Source organism: Schistocerca serialis, chromosome 8 (assembly GCF_023864345.2).
Source record: "Schistocerca serialis cubense isolate TAMUIC-IGC-003099 chromosome 8, iqSchSeri2.2, whole genome shotgun sequence".
NCBI lineage: Eukaryota > Metazoa > Arthropoda > Insecta > Orthoptera > Acrididae > Schistocerca > Schistocerca serialis.
The window spans coordinates 288,782,197-288,795,203 of record NC_064645.1 but is presented as its reverse complement, the minus strand read 5'-3'; the positions used below and the strand labels follow the sequence as shown (position 1 = coordinate 288,795,203).

The 13,007-nt window shown below is 43.7% G+C and overlaps 2 protein-coding genes across 2 annotated transcripts in view; one reads left to right on the top strand and one right to left on the bottom strand.

Annotated features, from left to right (window-relative positions):
* LOC126416114 (microtubule-actin cross-linking factor 1) overlaps positions 1 to 13,007 on the bottom strand; it is a 1,003,027-nt gene that overhangs the window by 728,903 nt on the left and 261,117 nt on the right. The gene's annotated exons all lie outside the window — the stretch shown is intronic.
* On the top strand, positions 5,001 to 12,604 carry LOC126416118 (uncharacterized). The gene is made up of 2 exons (XM_050083642.1): positions 5,001 to 5,203; positions 11,893 to 12,604. The coding sequence occupies exons 1-2, from the start codon at positions 5,056 to 5,058 to the stop codon at positions 12,408 to 12,410; spliced, it is 666 nt and encodes a 221-aa protein (XP_049939599.1). The 5' UTR covers positions 5,001 to 5,055; the 3' UTR covers positions 12,411 to 12,604.

The following is a 13,007-nucleotide window of genomic DNA, read 5'->3' as shown; positions in this document are numbered from 1 at the left end:
CTGACCGCCAAGGGGCTACCAACCGTGACTCCTCGACGACGGTAAACCGAACGTTGCAGCATATGGATTTCCCCAGAAGGGGCCTCGTTCATACACCCATGCTTCGGCGACGAAGGCTTCTATTTGCACGCCAGTACCGAAACTACACGTCCACTGAGTGGTGGCAGGTGGCCTATTCAGATGAATCACGTTTTATGCGCCATCGGATACGTGAAACATTTGCAGGCAAACACCCACAAACACCCTGCAAGAATCGTCGGAAGGGTGCAGGCTAGAGGAGGGAGCGTTAAAGACTGGAGAACGTTTTCGTGGCACTACCTGGGTGATCTCGTCATTCTGGAAGGCACAACGGAGCAACATAAGCATGCATCTTATCTTATGGACCATGTACTCCCCTACTGCTCAGCAGTGTGGGATCCGTACCAGATAGGGTAGATAGAAGAGAGAGAGAAGATCCAACGGAGAGCAGTGCGCTTCGTTACAGGGTGATTTAGTAATCGCGAAAGCGTTACGGAGATGATAGATAAACTCCAGTGGAAGACACTGCAAGAGAGACGCTCAGTAGCTCGGTACGGGCTTTTGTTAAAGTTTCGAGAACATAACTTCACCGAAGAGTCAAGCAGTATATTGCTCCCTCCTACTTATATCTCGCGAAGAGACCATGAGGATAAAATCTGAGAGATTAAAGCCCACACAGAAGCATACAGACAATCCTTCTTTCCACGAACAATACGAGACTGGAATAGAAGGGAGAACCGATAGAGGTACTCAGGGTACCCTCCGCCACACACCGTCAGGTGGCTTGCGGAGTATGGATGTAGATGTAGATGTACATGCAGTTTGTTTTTCCTCGGCACGATGGCATCTACCAGCAGGTTAATGCAACGTGTCACACAGCTCGCAGCGTACGTGCTATGTTCGAAGAGCATCAGGATGATTTAGCTGTACTCCCTTGGCCACCAAACTCCTCGGGTTTATACACAGTCGGCTGTGTGTGCCATGGAACCTCAACAGAGACACCTGGCACAATTGGCCCACGGCACTGCAGTCGGCATGGCTGCCCGCCCATGTCGGTACCTTTCGGAACCTCACCGACTCTACTCCTCCACGTCTCGCAGCTGGCCGCGCTGCAAAAGGTGGTCTTTCACGCGTCTGACAGGTGATCACACTGATGTGACCAAAAAGTGTGTGTGTGTGTGTGTGTGTGTGTGTGTGTGTGTGCGTGTGTGTGTGTGCGCGCGCGCGCGCGCAGACATGCATGTGGCCTTGAGACTAGTAGTCGTGTGTGGCTCACAAAATATTAAGCAGTATGCTTTCATAACCTTATTATCTATAGAATCAACTTTGTTTTCTTTCCTTCAAATAGCACTATGCTGTTTCAATTTTTGTTTCAGAATAGTAGCTCTCATTCAGAAAATAAACCAGTGGTGGATTTAAAACTATATAAACATTATGGTATCTTTCATGACCTATAGGTTCCTTGAAGTGAAAAGTCTGCCCTCCACTCTGCACTGCTATAGGAACAAATATTGCGAAATATTCGAATGTTTCGGTATAAACCACACGCGAAATTCTCTACAAAGTTTCAGTCCCAGGGTTTTATTAGTAGAAATACGCTGGGTTACGGTATTACACCACTATTGCAAAGAGGTGATGACTTCCTTCTCCCTGACTTCGTGGCCCTCTTTTTATGCCTTTAGCGAGACGTCATCAGTGGCAAGTTCTGAGGAACACAAACAACAGACATTGTTCATTTGGAAAAATCTATATTTACTCCTATTGCGAAATATTCGAATGTTTCGATATAAACCACAAGCGAAAATACTCTTTATCTTTGTGTGCTATCGCCGGTCGCTCTGACCGAGCCGTTCTTGGCGCTTCAGTCCGGAACCGCGCTGCCGCTACGGTCGCAGGTTCGAATCCTGCCTCGGGCATGGATGTGTGTCATGTCCTTAGGTTAAAGTAGTTATAAGTCTAGGGGACTGATGACCTCAGATGTTAAGTCCCATAGGGCTCAGAGCCATTTGAACCATTTTTGTGTGCTATCGTTTTCCAGAAACTTGTTTCGATATCTTGAACCGTTTGTGAAATACACAGTGTTCGGAATTCCCATTACAGTCTTCTAGGACTTCTAGAGGAGAATGATATTTTGAACATGAACTCACGTCCGGAAATCTCATCCAACGACGCTACAAAAAGCGTCAGAGTTAGAGGCGCCGGCGCGTGAAAATGTATGTATATACAGGGTGATTCTGTTATGATGTTACAAACTTTCTACGATTATAGAGAGGGATAAATATACCAGTTCGCGGTATGGGTTCCTGTACCGGAAACGAACGAATCGAAAGTTTTTAAGTGAAAGCGGTTTTGAGATCTCTGACAGTGGATTACATGTATGGTACTGGTGTTGTTGAGTTTGTGGGTTAGGCAACTTTCAGGGGTGTTAGTGTGAATCAAAACAAGAAAAATGTCTAGTAAACAAGGGCTCTAAAATCCATACCTTACGGGTTATGAGCACTTGTTCAACAGAGAAGATGGGTGTCACAGCTGCAAAGACGAAAAAGTGCTCACAGCGCTTAAGGTGTGCAGTTTAGAGCCCATGTTTACTGGATATTTTTTCCTTGTTTTAGTCCACACTACCACCTCTGAAAGTTGCCTATCCTACATTCTTAGCAACAAATGCACTAGTACAGGTATTCCAGTCAGAGGCATCAGAAAGGTCTTCCTTATAATTTGCGACTGGCTCGTTTCGGGTACAGGGACCCTTATCGCAAACTGTTACATTTATGGTTCTCCATCATCTTAGAACTTTCGTTACATTGTCACGAAATCACCCTGTACATACATACATTTACACGCGCCGGCGCCTATAACTTTGACCCTCTGTAGAGTCGTTGGATGACGTTTCAGGACATGGGTTCCAGTTAAAAGGATTATGTACTCACTCCCTTCTGTAACTCCCAGAGGTTTGTAACAGGAATTTCTGAACACCGTGTATAATGCATGCTATGAATAATTCGCTATAGTCATGATGGCATATTGTTCGTACAATTGGTTGGAAGCTAATATTCTATATAAAATCCATTTTCTCGGGACTGGAGATACATATGGACCTCCTTCGAACTGTACAGAAAAGTTCAATACGCTAGGCACAATCCATACGCAGTAATGTTTGACGTAACTTGCACCAAACGCACACTCATAGCGACGGCAATTTTTCATTGCAAGCTATCGAATATCGTGCCGGGAGTAACTTAATTTGGAAACACCACAATAACTATGGCCACTGAAAAAAAGATAAGCAGTTGACCGTGAAGCTGTCACATAAGGCTGTTGTTGTGGTCTTCAGTCCTGAGACTGGTTTGATGCAGCTCTCCATGCTACTCTATCCTGTGCAAGGTGCTTCATCTCCCAGAACGTACTGCAGCCTACATCCTTCTGAATCTGCTTAGTGTATTCATCTCTTGGTCTCCCTCTACGATTTTTACCCTCCACGCTGCCCCCCCCCCCCAATACTAAATTGGTGATCCCTTGATGCCTCAGAACATGTCCTACCAACCGATCCCTTCTTCTAGTCAAGTTGTGCCACAAACTCCTCTTCTCCCCACTTCTATTCAATACCTCCTCATTAGTTATGTCATCTACCCATCTAATCTTCAGCATTCCTCTGTAGCACCACATTTCGAAAGCTTCTATTCTCTTCTTGTCCAAACTATTTATCGTTCATGTTTGACTTCCATACATGGCTACACTCCATACAAATACTTTCAGAAACGACTTCCAGACACTTAAATCTATACTCGATGTTAACAAATTTCTCTTCTTCAGAAACGCTTTCCTTGCCATTGATAGTCTACATTTTATATCCACTTTACTTCGACCATCATCAGTTATTTTGCTCCCCAAATAGCAAAACTCCTTTACTACTTTAAGTGTCTCATTTCCTAATCTAATTCCCTCAGCATCACCTGAGTTAACTCGACTACATTCCATTATCCTCGATTTGCTTTTGTTGACGTTCATCTTATATCCTCCTTTCAAGACACTGTCCATTCCGTTCAACTGTTCTTCCAAGTCCTTTGCTGTCTCTGACAGAATTACAACGTCATCGGCAAACCTTAAAGTTTTAATTTCTTCTCCATGGATTTTAATACCTACTCCGAATTTTTCTTTCGTTTCCTTTACTGCTTGCTCAATATACAGATTGAATAACATCCGGGAGAGGCTACAACCCTGTCCCACTCCCTCCCCAACCACTGCTTCCCTTTCATGTCCCTCGACCCTTATAACTGCCATCTAGTTTCTGTACAAATTGTAAATAGCCTTTCGCTCCCTGTATTTTACACCTGCCACCTTCAGAATTTGAGAGAGAGTATTCCAGTTGATACTGTCAAAAGGCTTCTCTAAGTCTACAAATACTAGAAACGTAGGCTTGCCTTTCCTTAATCTAGCTTATAAGATAAGCCGTAGGGTCAGTATTGCCTCACGTGTTCCAGTATTTCTACAGAATCGGAACTGACCTTCCCCGAGGTCGGCTTCTACGAGTTGTTCCATTCGTCTGTAAAGAATTCGCGTTAGTATTTTACAGCCGTGACTTATTAAACTGATAGTTAGGTAATTTTCACAACTGTCAACACCAGCTGTCTTTGGGATTGGAAGGCTATAAGTAACGAAAGAGTAGACTAATTTTTTTTTTTTTTTTTACTGAACAGTTTTTGTACAGATAGCGTCTCGATTTTGTCAGCGAAGCGCGTCGGCCGCCCTCTGCACCGAAACAGCGCCTTCGGTCGGGGCCGCCATCGTGCGCTGCCTCATTAGATAACAAGGGGACATTTTCGGCGCCGGTTCGGGCCGCCCCGCGCTGTACTCCGCTGCGCAGGCAACCCGCTTTCTTCGTGTTGTGTGCGCAAACAACGGGACGGCAGCACGCGGTGCAAGTGGCAGCACTGACATCGGCTGGCAGGCGCCGGTTGTTGTCAGTCGCCCGCTTCGGCGTACAACGGTGGCGCGTTCCCACCCGTGCTGCGCTGGCCGTCTCGGCGTTCACAGTTTATAATGCGCGATAAAATGGTCGACCTGGAAGCTTTAATTGCATTGGTTTACGAGAGGCCAGCAATATGGGATAGGGAGTCGAGAAACCACTCCAAGAGGCACGTTGTGGAAAAATGCTGGGCTGAAATCAGCAGTGAGATGAAAACTGATGGTTAGTAACGATTTATTATTTTTTTATCCAGTCTTTTAATCTTTAGAACATTGTATTCCAATTGTCCACCTGACGATATCTGCTTCGACTGTTCATTCGCTTCTTCAGGGTAGAATATGTTTGTCTTCACGTGTGAAAAGTTTATCCCAGTGTCTCTTCAACATGAAAGTTTTCCCTTTGTCCCAGTATCTCATCATCAACATGATGGTTGTTGGCGTAAACTAACAAAGAAAGAAAGAAAGAAAGAGAGAGAGAGAATAGGCTTACTGAGTTTTCGCTCTGGTCAAGGCTTCTTCTTTCAAGCGCGCAACAGTTTGGAATTTTTGGTGGAATGAACTTCTGAAATTTGTTTGTACGGTGTAAAATTAAAAAAAAAAAAATCACGTAAATGTATATGTGCTACTTTTCTGCTTATCATAAACTATGAATCTTCTACAGCTCACATTTTCAGTGTTCTCTACGAGTAATTAATTTCTCGGCAGCATGGTGATACTATACTCAGTCATAATGCAAACAAAAGCCCCCTCGGCAACCTCATCGACTGCTGGGTTCAATGCAGCTAAACCAGATGTTGTGACGCCACTGGAAACAGGCCCTTTAATGTATCAGTTGATTCTTGTTATTCTAGCGTGAATTACAAAATCAGACACGCTAAAGCACTAAAAATCTTGAATTTTTGTTAATCGGCATATTAATGTTTATCCCATCAGTGCTTATTTCAAATCTCACTGCGCTGTCTCTCTCTCTGTCACATCAGTCGTGCTCATGTGGTTTTCTTCGTACGCGCTGTGAAAATTAGCGAATTTGCTTCGTGTTCTGTACAGAAACAAAGGTACGGAAAATAGTTACGAAGCAGCGAGAAACAGATTGTGCTTAACAAGTTCGAGAAGTTTTTAGAAAATAAACATCCGTCGGTACCAATAGCAGATTGTAGAAATACCATTTGCGTTTACCCGAACTTCATGTCGAGTATATTAGGCGTGCAGGAAGAAATACAGAACCTACGCAACATGATGGTACGACACTCGCGCGGGTTAGGAACATGTAACTATTTTGTGAAAAGAGGTCTGGGATCGAAGTTTTCTTCAGAAATGATGATCATCTCTTACAAACTGTCCTAAAATGAGATTTGAAACTATAGGGTTTGCCAGCTGGTCATCGTTTTTACGAATCACTTACACAGGGAATTTAGCGCTTTTGCTGTTCGGCTCTCCATGATGCACCTGTAAGCTTACCTCCGCCTGGCACGGATGGAAAGACGGCGACACTACACTATGCTATCAAAAGTATCCGAACAACTGGCTGAAAACGACTTACAAGTTCGTGGCGCCCTCCATCGGTTATGCTGGAATTCAGTATCGTGTTGGCCCACCCTTGCCTTGATGACAGTTTCCACTCTCGCAGGCGTATGTTCAATCAGGTGCTGGAAGGTTTCTTGGGGAATGGCAGCTCATTTTCACGGAGTGCTGCACTGAGAGGTATCGATGTCGGTCGGTGAGGCCTGGCACGAAGTCGGCGTTCCAAAACATCAGCCGGCCGCGGTGGACGAGTGGTTCTAGTCGGAAACCGCGCGACCGTTACGTTCGCAGGTTCGAATCCTGCCCCGGGCATGGATGTGTCTGATGTCCTTAGGTTAGTTAGTTCTAAGTTCTAGGGGACTGATGACCTCAGATGTTAAGTCCCATAGTGCTCAGAGCCATTTGAACCATTAAGAAATCCAAAACATCCCAAAGGTGTTCTATAGGATTCAGGTCAGGACTCTGTGCAGGCCAGTCCATTACAGGGATGTTGTTGTTGTGTAACCACTCCGCCACAGGCCGTGGATTACTAACAGGCGCTCGATCGTCTTGAAAGAAGCAATCGCCATCCCCGAATTGGTCTTCAGCAGTGGGTAGCGAGCAGGTGCTTAAAACATCAATGTGAACCTGTGCTGTGATAGTGCCACTGAAAACATCAAGGGGTGGAAGCCGGCTCCATGAAAAACACGACCACACCATAACACCGCCACCTCCGAGTTTTACTGTTGGCACTACATACGCTGGCAGATGATGTTCACTGGTTATTCGCCTTACCCACATCCTGCCATCAGATCGCCACGTTGTGTACCGTGATTCGTCACACCAAACAACGTTTTTCCACTGTTCAATCTTCCAATGTTTACGCTCCTTACACCAAGAGAGGCGTCGTTTGGCATTTACCGTCGTGATGTGTGGCTTATGAGCAGCCGCTCGACCATGCAATCCAAGTATTGTCACCTCCCGCCTAATTGTCATAGTACTTGCAGTGGATCCTGATGCAGTTTGGAATTCCCGTGTGACGGTCTGGATAGATGTCTGCCTATTACACATTACGACCCTCTTCAACTGTCGGCGGTCTCTGTCAGTCAACAGACGAGGTCGGCCTGTACGCTTTCGTGCTGTATGTGTCCCTTCACGTTTCCATTTCACTATCGTATCGGAAACAATGGACTTAGTGATGTTTAGGAGTGTTGAAATCTCGTGTACAGACGTATGACACAGGTGACATCCAATCACCTGACCACGTTCGAAGTCCGTGAGTTCCGCGGAGCGTCCCATTCTGCTCTCCTACGATATCTAACGACTACTGAGGCCGCTGATATGGAGTACCTGGCAGTAGGTGACAGCACAATGCACCTAATATGAAAAAGTATGGTTTTGGGGGTGTCCGGATACTTTAGATCACATAGTATACATGAGAGTTGCGTTGTGGCAGCACAAACGTGCTATAATCGTACGTAACTACTCGACAGGTCGTGATTTACGATTCGTGGAGAAGGAATATATAGCACAATGTTTCTTTGGTGTTAAACTCACGACGAACACAGATCAGAAGTCGATATTATGTCAACAAATAAACGAGAAAATAAGCGACATATTACTTCATATGTGCATATAATGTTTATTTTAACATTTCCTACATGTTCATGTCGTAAATACAAATGATGAACCGCCAATAAAGCAAGTCTTCAGTTGTACACTGAGGGGTTATTTACTACATATGCTGTAATACTAGCACGACAAAGGCAACCGCATCGCCTTGCGTGCAAACAATGCAGCGACGATTATTTATTTCCGTAGCCTTAATTGTTTCTTCTGGCGTAACCTGAAAAACACATCACTGGATGTGAGGCAATAATATTTTCCCGCACTGTACCTCTCATTGTTACACCTTGTATTGTTCCCCTTTCAATCACCTGCGTTCGTAGGCTCTTTATGTGACTGTCGAAATCAGCTTTCTGAAGTAAGCATGCCGTTTAGCCCTGAACACACCACATTTGCTGTTGCATTGGTGGAAAATGGTCGCAGCGCGCATTACGGTGGGGAAGTATGAGAACTACACCTTCCAGGAGTTCCAGAACCGTAAGATAGCACAGGAAAACTCGAGGCTATGCAAGGAAACCAGAATCAGGCCCGAGAAGATCAATATTGCCAAGAGATTATCACTTCTTGCAACTTCACGTTCTCTGCAACCGTCACACTACCGCCGCTGAAGCACGAACTCTACTCCGTTAACTTCGATGGGGTCAATGTCATGTGTGAGAACTGTCCATTGAAGACTGGAAGCAGTCAATCTTCACGCTAAGAAACCTTCTACAGCTCTAGAATTCATCAGCGAGCACCACACAGCTCGACTACGTTTTACAAGGGAACATCGTGGCTGCCGAGCACAACAATAAGAACGAATGTCGTTCATCGATGAATAGCGATTTAGCCTGCGGTCTCCTGACGGTAAAGTGATGGTGTGGAGAAGGGCTGGGAAAAGGTAGTGCCCTTGCACATCTTCATCCAGGACGCCTTTTCACTGTGGTGCTCTGATGGTGTGGGTAGGAATCAATAAGACCACAAGAAGGATTTCACCTTCAGGGAGGCAGGAAGCCTTACAACAGATCAGTACGTGGAGAAAATCCTTTTGGAGCATGTTGCGCCTTACACTATATTTATTGGTAATGATTTTACATACCAGAAATGCATGCTCACATCGCGAGAACTGCAGGAGTTGGATGAAGGCCTGCTCGAAGCTCTGATTTGAATCCTATTGAACATATGTGGAATCTGCTGGGAAGAAAGGCCTGTCAGCTCTATTCAGAGGTCATTCTGGTCCTGTGTAAGGCCCTACTGAAAGTATGGTATATGATTCCTCAAGAGGACAGGGCAGCTTTAATCAGGAGTATGCTTGAAAGGTTCGATGATTGATTGGTGTCAGAGAAAGTAATACACATTTGAAGGCGCAGAGAGAAGTCTGAAGCGAAGTGTAGAAAATAGAGGTGCATTACCTTCATGAGCCTCTTCAAAATTTGCTTTAAGTGCAAAGCCATTCGTGTTACTTCTGTATCTCTGTCTTAATTTATTTATAATCGTTTTATTATTCCTTGTTAGATACCTATGTGGGAACGTACCATAATATTTTTGCCGGCCGAAGTGGCCGTGCGGTTAAAGGCGCTGCAGTCTGGAACCGCAAGACCGCTAAGGTCGCAGGTTCGAATCCTGTCTCGGGCATGGATGTTTGTGATGTCCTAGGTTAGTTAGGTTTAACTAGTTCTAAGTTCTAGGGGACTAATGACCTCAGCAGTTGAGTCCCATAGTGCTCAGAGCCATTTGAACCATTTTGAACCATAATATTTTATTTTAAAATAGTAGATTATTGTCATAAAAATGACTGAAATTTAAAATACTTTAAGAAATTGGAAGTGTTGCATTTTTCGTGACGGTCACTCTACCGCATAATTCAAAAAGAAATAACAGTTTATTACAAACGATAAAAGACGGAAACACATTGCACAGCCCATTGGGTAGAGGAAGGCTCAAAGTCTTGACATTGGTGCGCTGCTGTTAGTTTGTAGTAACATTGCAACCACACAAGAGAAGAAATCATTTTGCTCGTTGGCATTTGCGCGAAGTCAGCACATCGTCAAGTGCATTGTGCATTCCACTGACGATCAGCTAGAAGCCGCCTCTGCACAAGCAAATTTATGACCGGTGTACAAAATTCTTGGAAGCTGGCGGCATCTGCAAAAGGAAGAGTACTGGTCGGCCACGCGCATCTGATGAAAATGTCGAGCGTATCAGTTCGCACGGAGCCCTCGCAAGTCCACAAGACAGGAAGGCCTCGAACGTCAACTTCCTTAAACAAAGGTGAGGTGTGTTCTGAAACGACGCCTGCATATGAAGCCTTAAAAAGTTCCATTTACTGAAGCAATTGCGTCCCGACGACTAAAATAGAAGGTACAAATTTTGCATTTCAATGCTCCAGGTTAAGTCAGACGTCACTTTTTCCGAATAACGCATCTTTTCGGACAAATCGACCTCTATCTATCGGGCACAGTAAAACGCCATAATGGAAGAATTTGGGGTCGCAAAATCCTGGCGTCGTCGTCGAACAGGAAAGGGCTCACCGAAACAATGTGTTTGGTGCCGTTTATGTTCGCCAAGTTTATGAACCTCCCTTTTTTGCAGAGAAAACTGTGACAGGAATGTCATACCTGGATATGCTACAAAACTGGTTGTTTCATCAACTTCACGAAGATTCCAGTTGTTCTAATTTTCATGCATGATGGCGCTCCACCCCGCTTTCACCTTGAGGTGTGACGTTATCTTAACAACACAGTTCCACTAATCTGGATTGCAAGAGGTGGACAACAAAATCTTGATCATTGCTTTTGGCCTCTCAGGTCACCAGACCTCACACTTCGCAATTTTTTCTGTGGTGGTCGTGCGTAGAATGAAATGGAATCATTTTGGTATTTCTCGAGCAACGCATGGTGCTCACATTTGGTGCCTGGCATATTATCTGTGCTGCGAACAGAAAACTTCAAACCTTCCTCTATCCAGTGATATGTTTCTATCTATCATGGTTTGTAATAAATAACTGAAATCTGGTCTTTCTTGTGGAATAAGCCTATACATCTGTTACAGTTTTATTTTTATTTGACAGTCGTCCGACAACTTGCTTCCGACTTTTCCCTTGACTGAAGTCTACATCAGTTAGGTGTTGGTGAAAATCTTCCGGGTCTACTATTCGATGCCAAACCAAAGGCAACTGGATAGCCTTTTGTTGAAACATTCCTTTTCTGTAGTCAATCCCTTCTCACTATAAGGTTTCTCGAAGTTGGGTAACAGTGGATACACCTCATAGCCTACAAATACGTACGGAGCTTCAAATTTCGCTTGAGCCAAGAAGCTAAGTTCCAGGACGTCCAGATTCTGTCCTTTAGTAGCATGTGGAGTGTAGATGTTTGAAATGTGTTACCATCATTCTGCTTACCAAACCCACCGACGCCGGTAGTTATGAACCTCTTGTTGGACAATGAAGAAGAAACTATTGCAATTGAAAACATCTATCCTAAATTCTTTGGACATGAGTCTGACAGTATTTGGAAAGTTTCATATAAAGTTCTTCCGCTTTCTCTCTGAAAGTCTCCTTTGTTGGCATAATTATTTGCTTTTGTTGCTGTTCCTCCCACATTGCATGAATGTAGTCCCAGCAAGCACGTTGATAGCCATTAATACACCGACTCCAAAACTGTATGCAACACCCAAAAGAGATCCAGTGGCTTGTCACCAAAAAGAAATCGTAAAGTAATATAGGTTTTAATTTTAATTCTGCTTTATCACCTGTAATATTTGGTATGAGGTTAGAATACTGAATCATCAAAAATAATTCGTTTTCAGAGACCGTGCTAAGAAAGAAATGGAAGTATCTGAGAGACCAGTTTGCAGTAGAACTTGGAAGAAAACCAGCATCAAGATGGCCTTATTTACATTTGTTAATGTTTTTGGAGGACTTTGTGAAAGTTAGAAAGCCAGGAAAAGTGCGCCGTGTCTCGGTCTCGGATTCAACTGAATCTGCTGCATCCACATCTGAAGAGCTGCCAACAGAAGTCTGCAAGACCTGTAGGACGGATGCAGAACCATGTGATCTCAAAATGTTGGCTTCATCACCGCAGAGCGTATGCGACGTTTCCCTAGAAGCTGAGAAGACATGCTCAAGTAATAAGCCGTTATTACTTTCGTCCTCGCAGTTGTCTGCTCGAGAGAAAAAAGATAAGTACCGCCAACTAAAACATTATAATAAAAGCGTTTTAGAAACAGGAAAAAAAAACTCCAATATTCACTGGCAAAATACCACAAGAAAAGGCAAACAGATGACCTCGACGACGACGGCGATGACTGCGACGAACTGTTTTTGAAAAGTTTAATGGTGCACATTAAAAAAATTCCAGAATGTAAAAAATTATTGTTTAGGAATAGGATTAATGAGATAGTACAAGAGTTTGCTTATCCAAATCAACAAACATCCCACATAACAGAGTAGTGTCCCTCTACTCATATTCTACTAGTTGACTTGTAATTAATAATTACAGTTTGTTAACATGTTTTCTTGTTACTTGGGCGCTTCCATAAATTCACTGGTAACTATTTTGCTAGTTTTTTGATGAAATTTTGAACGTTTCAATTTTTATATTTATCGGAAAACAATGTGAAATAAAGAATAACTACAGAATTATTTCAGTACTGATTTCATTTACCTTACTGGTATTGCTAGTTTTTCTTCTGGCTTTCTATGCTAATTACACCATGTTTCCATCTGTCAATATTCAACAATCTGCAAAATGTAGTTAAATGCTTCTATCATCATCCTCGTATACTGGAAAACAGCCCCTGATTTTCTCTCGACCTTATCCGAAGCCAACAATTTCATGTATTCCTGTTCTTTTCCCTTCAAATTTAAGGAAGACGTTGTCTAAAAAATAAAATTCTTCTTCGGGTATAAGGATTACTGAGAA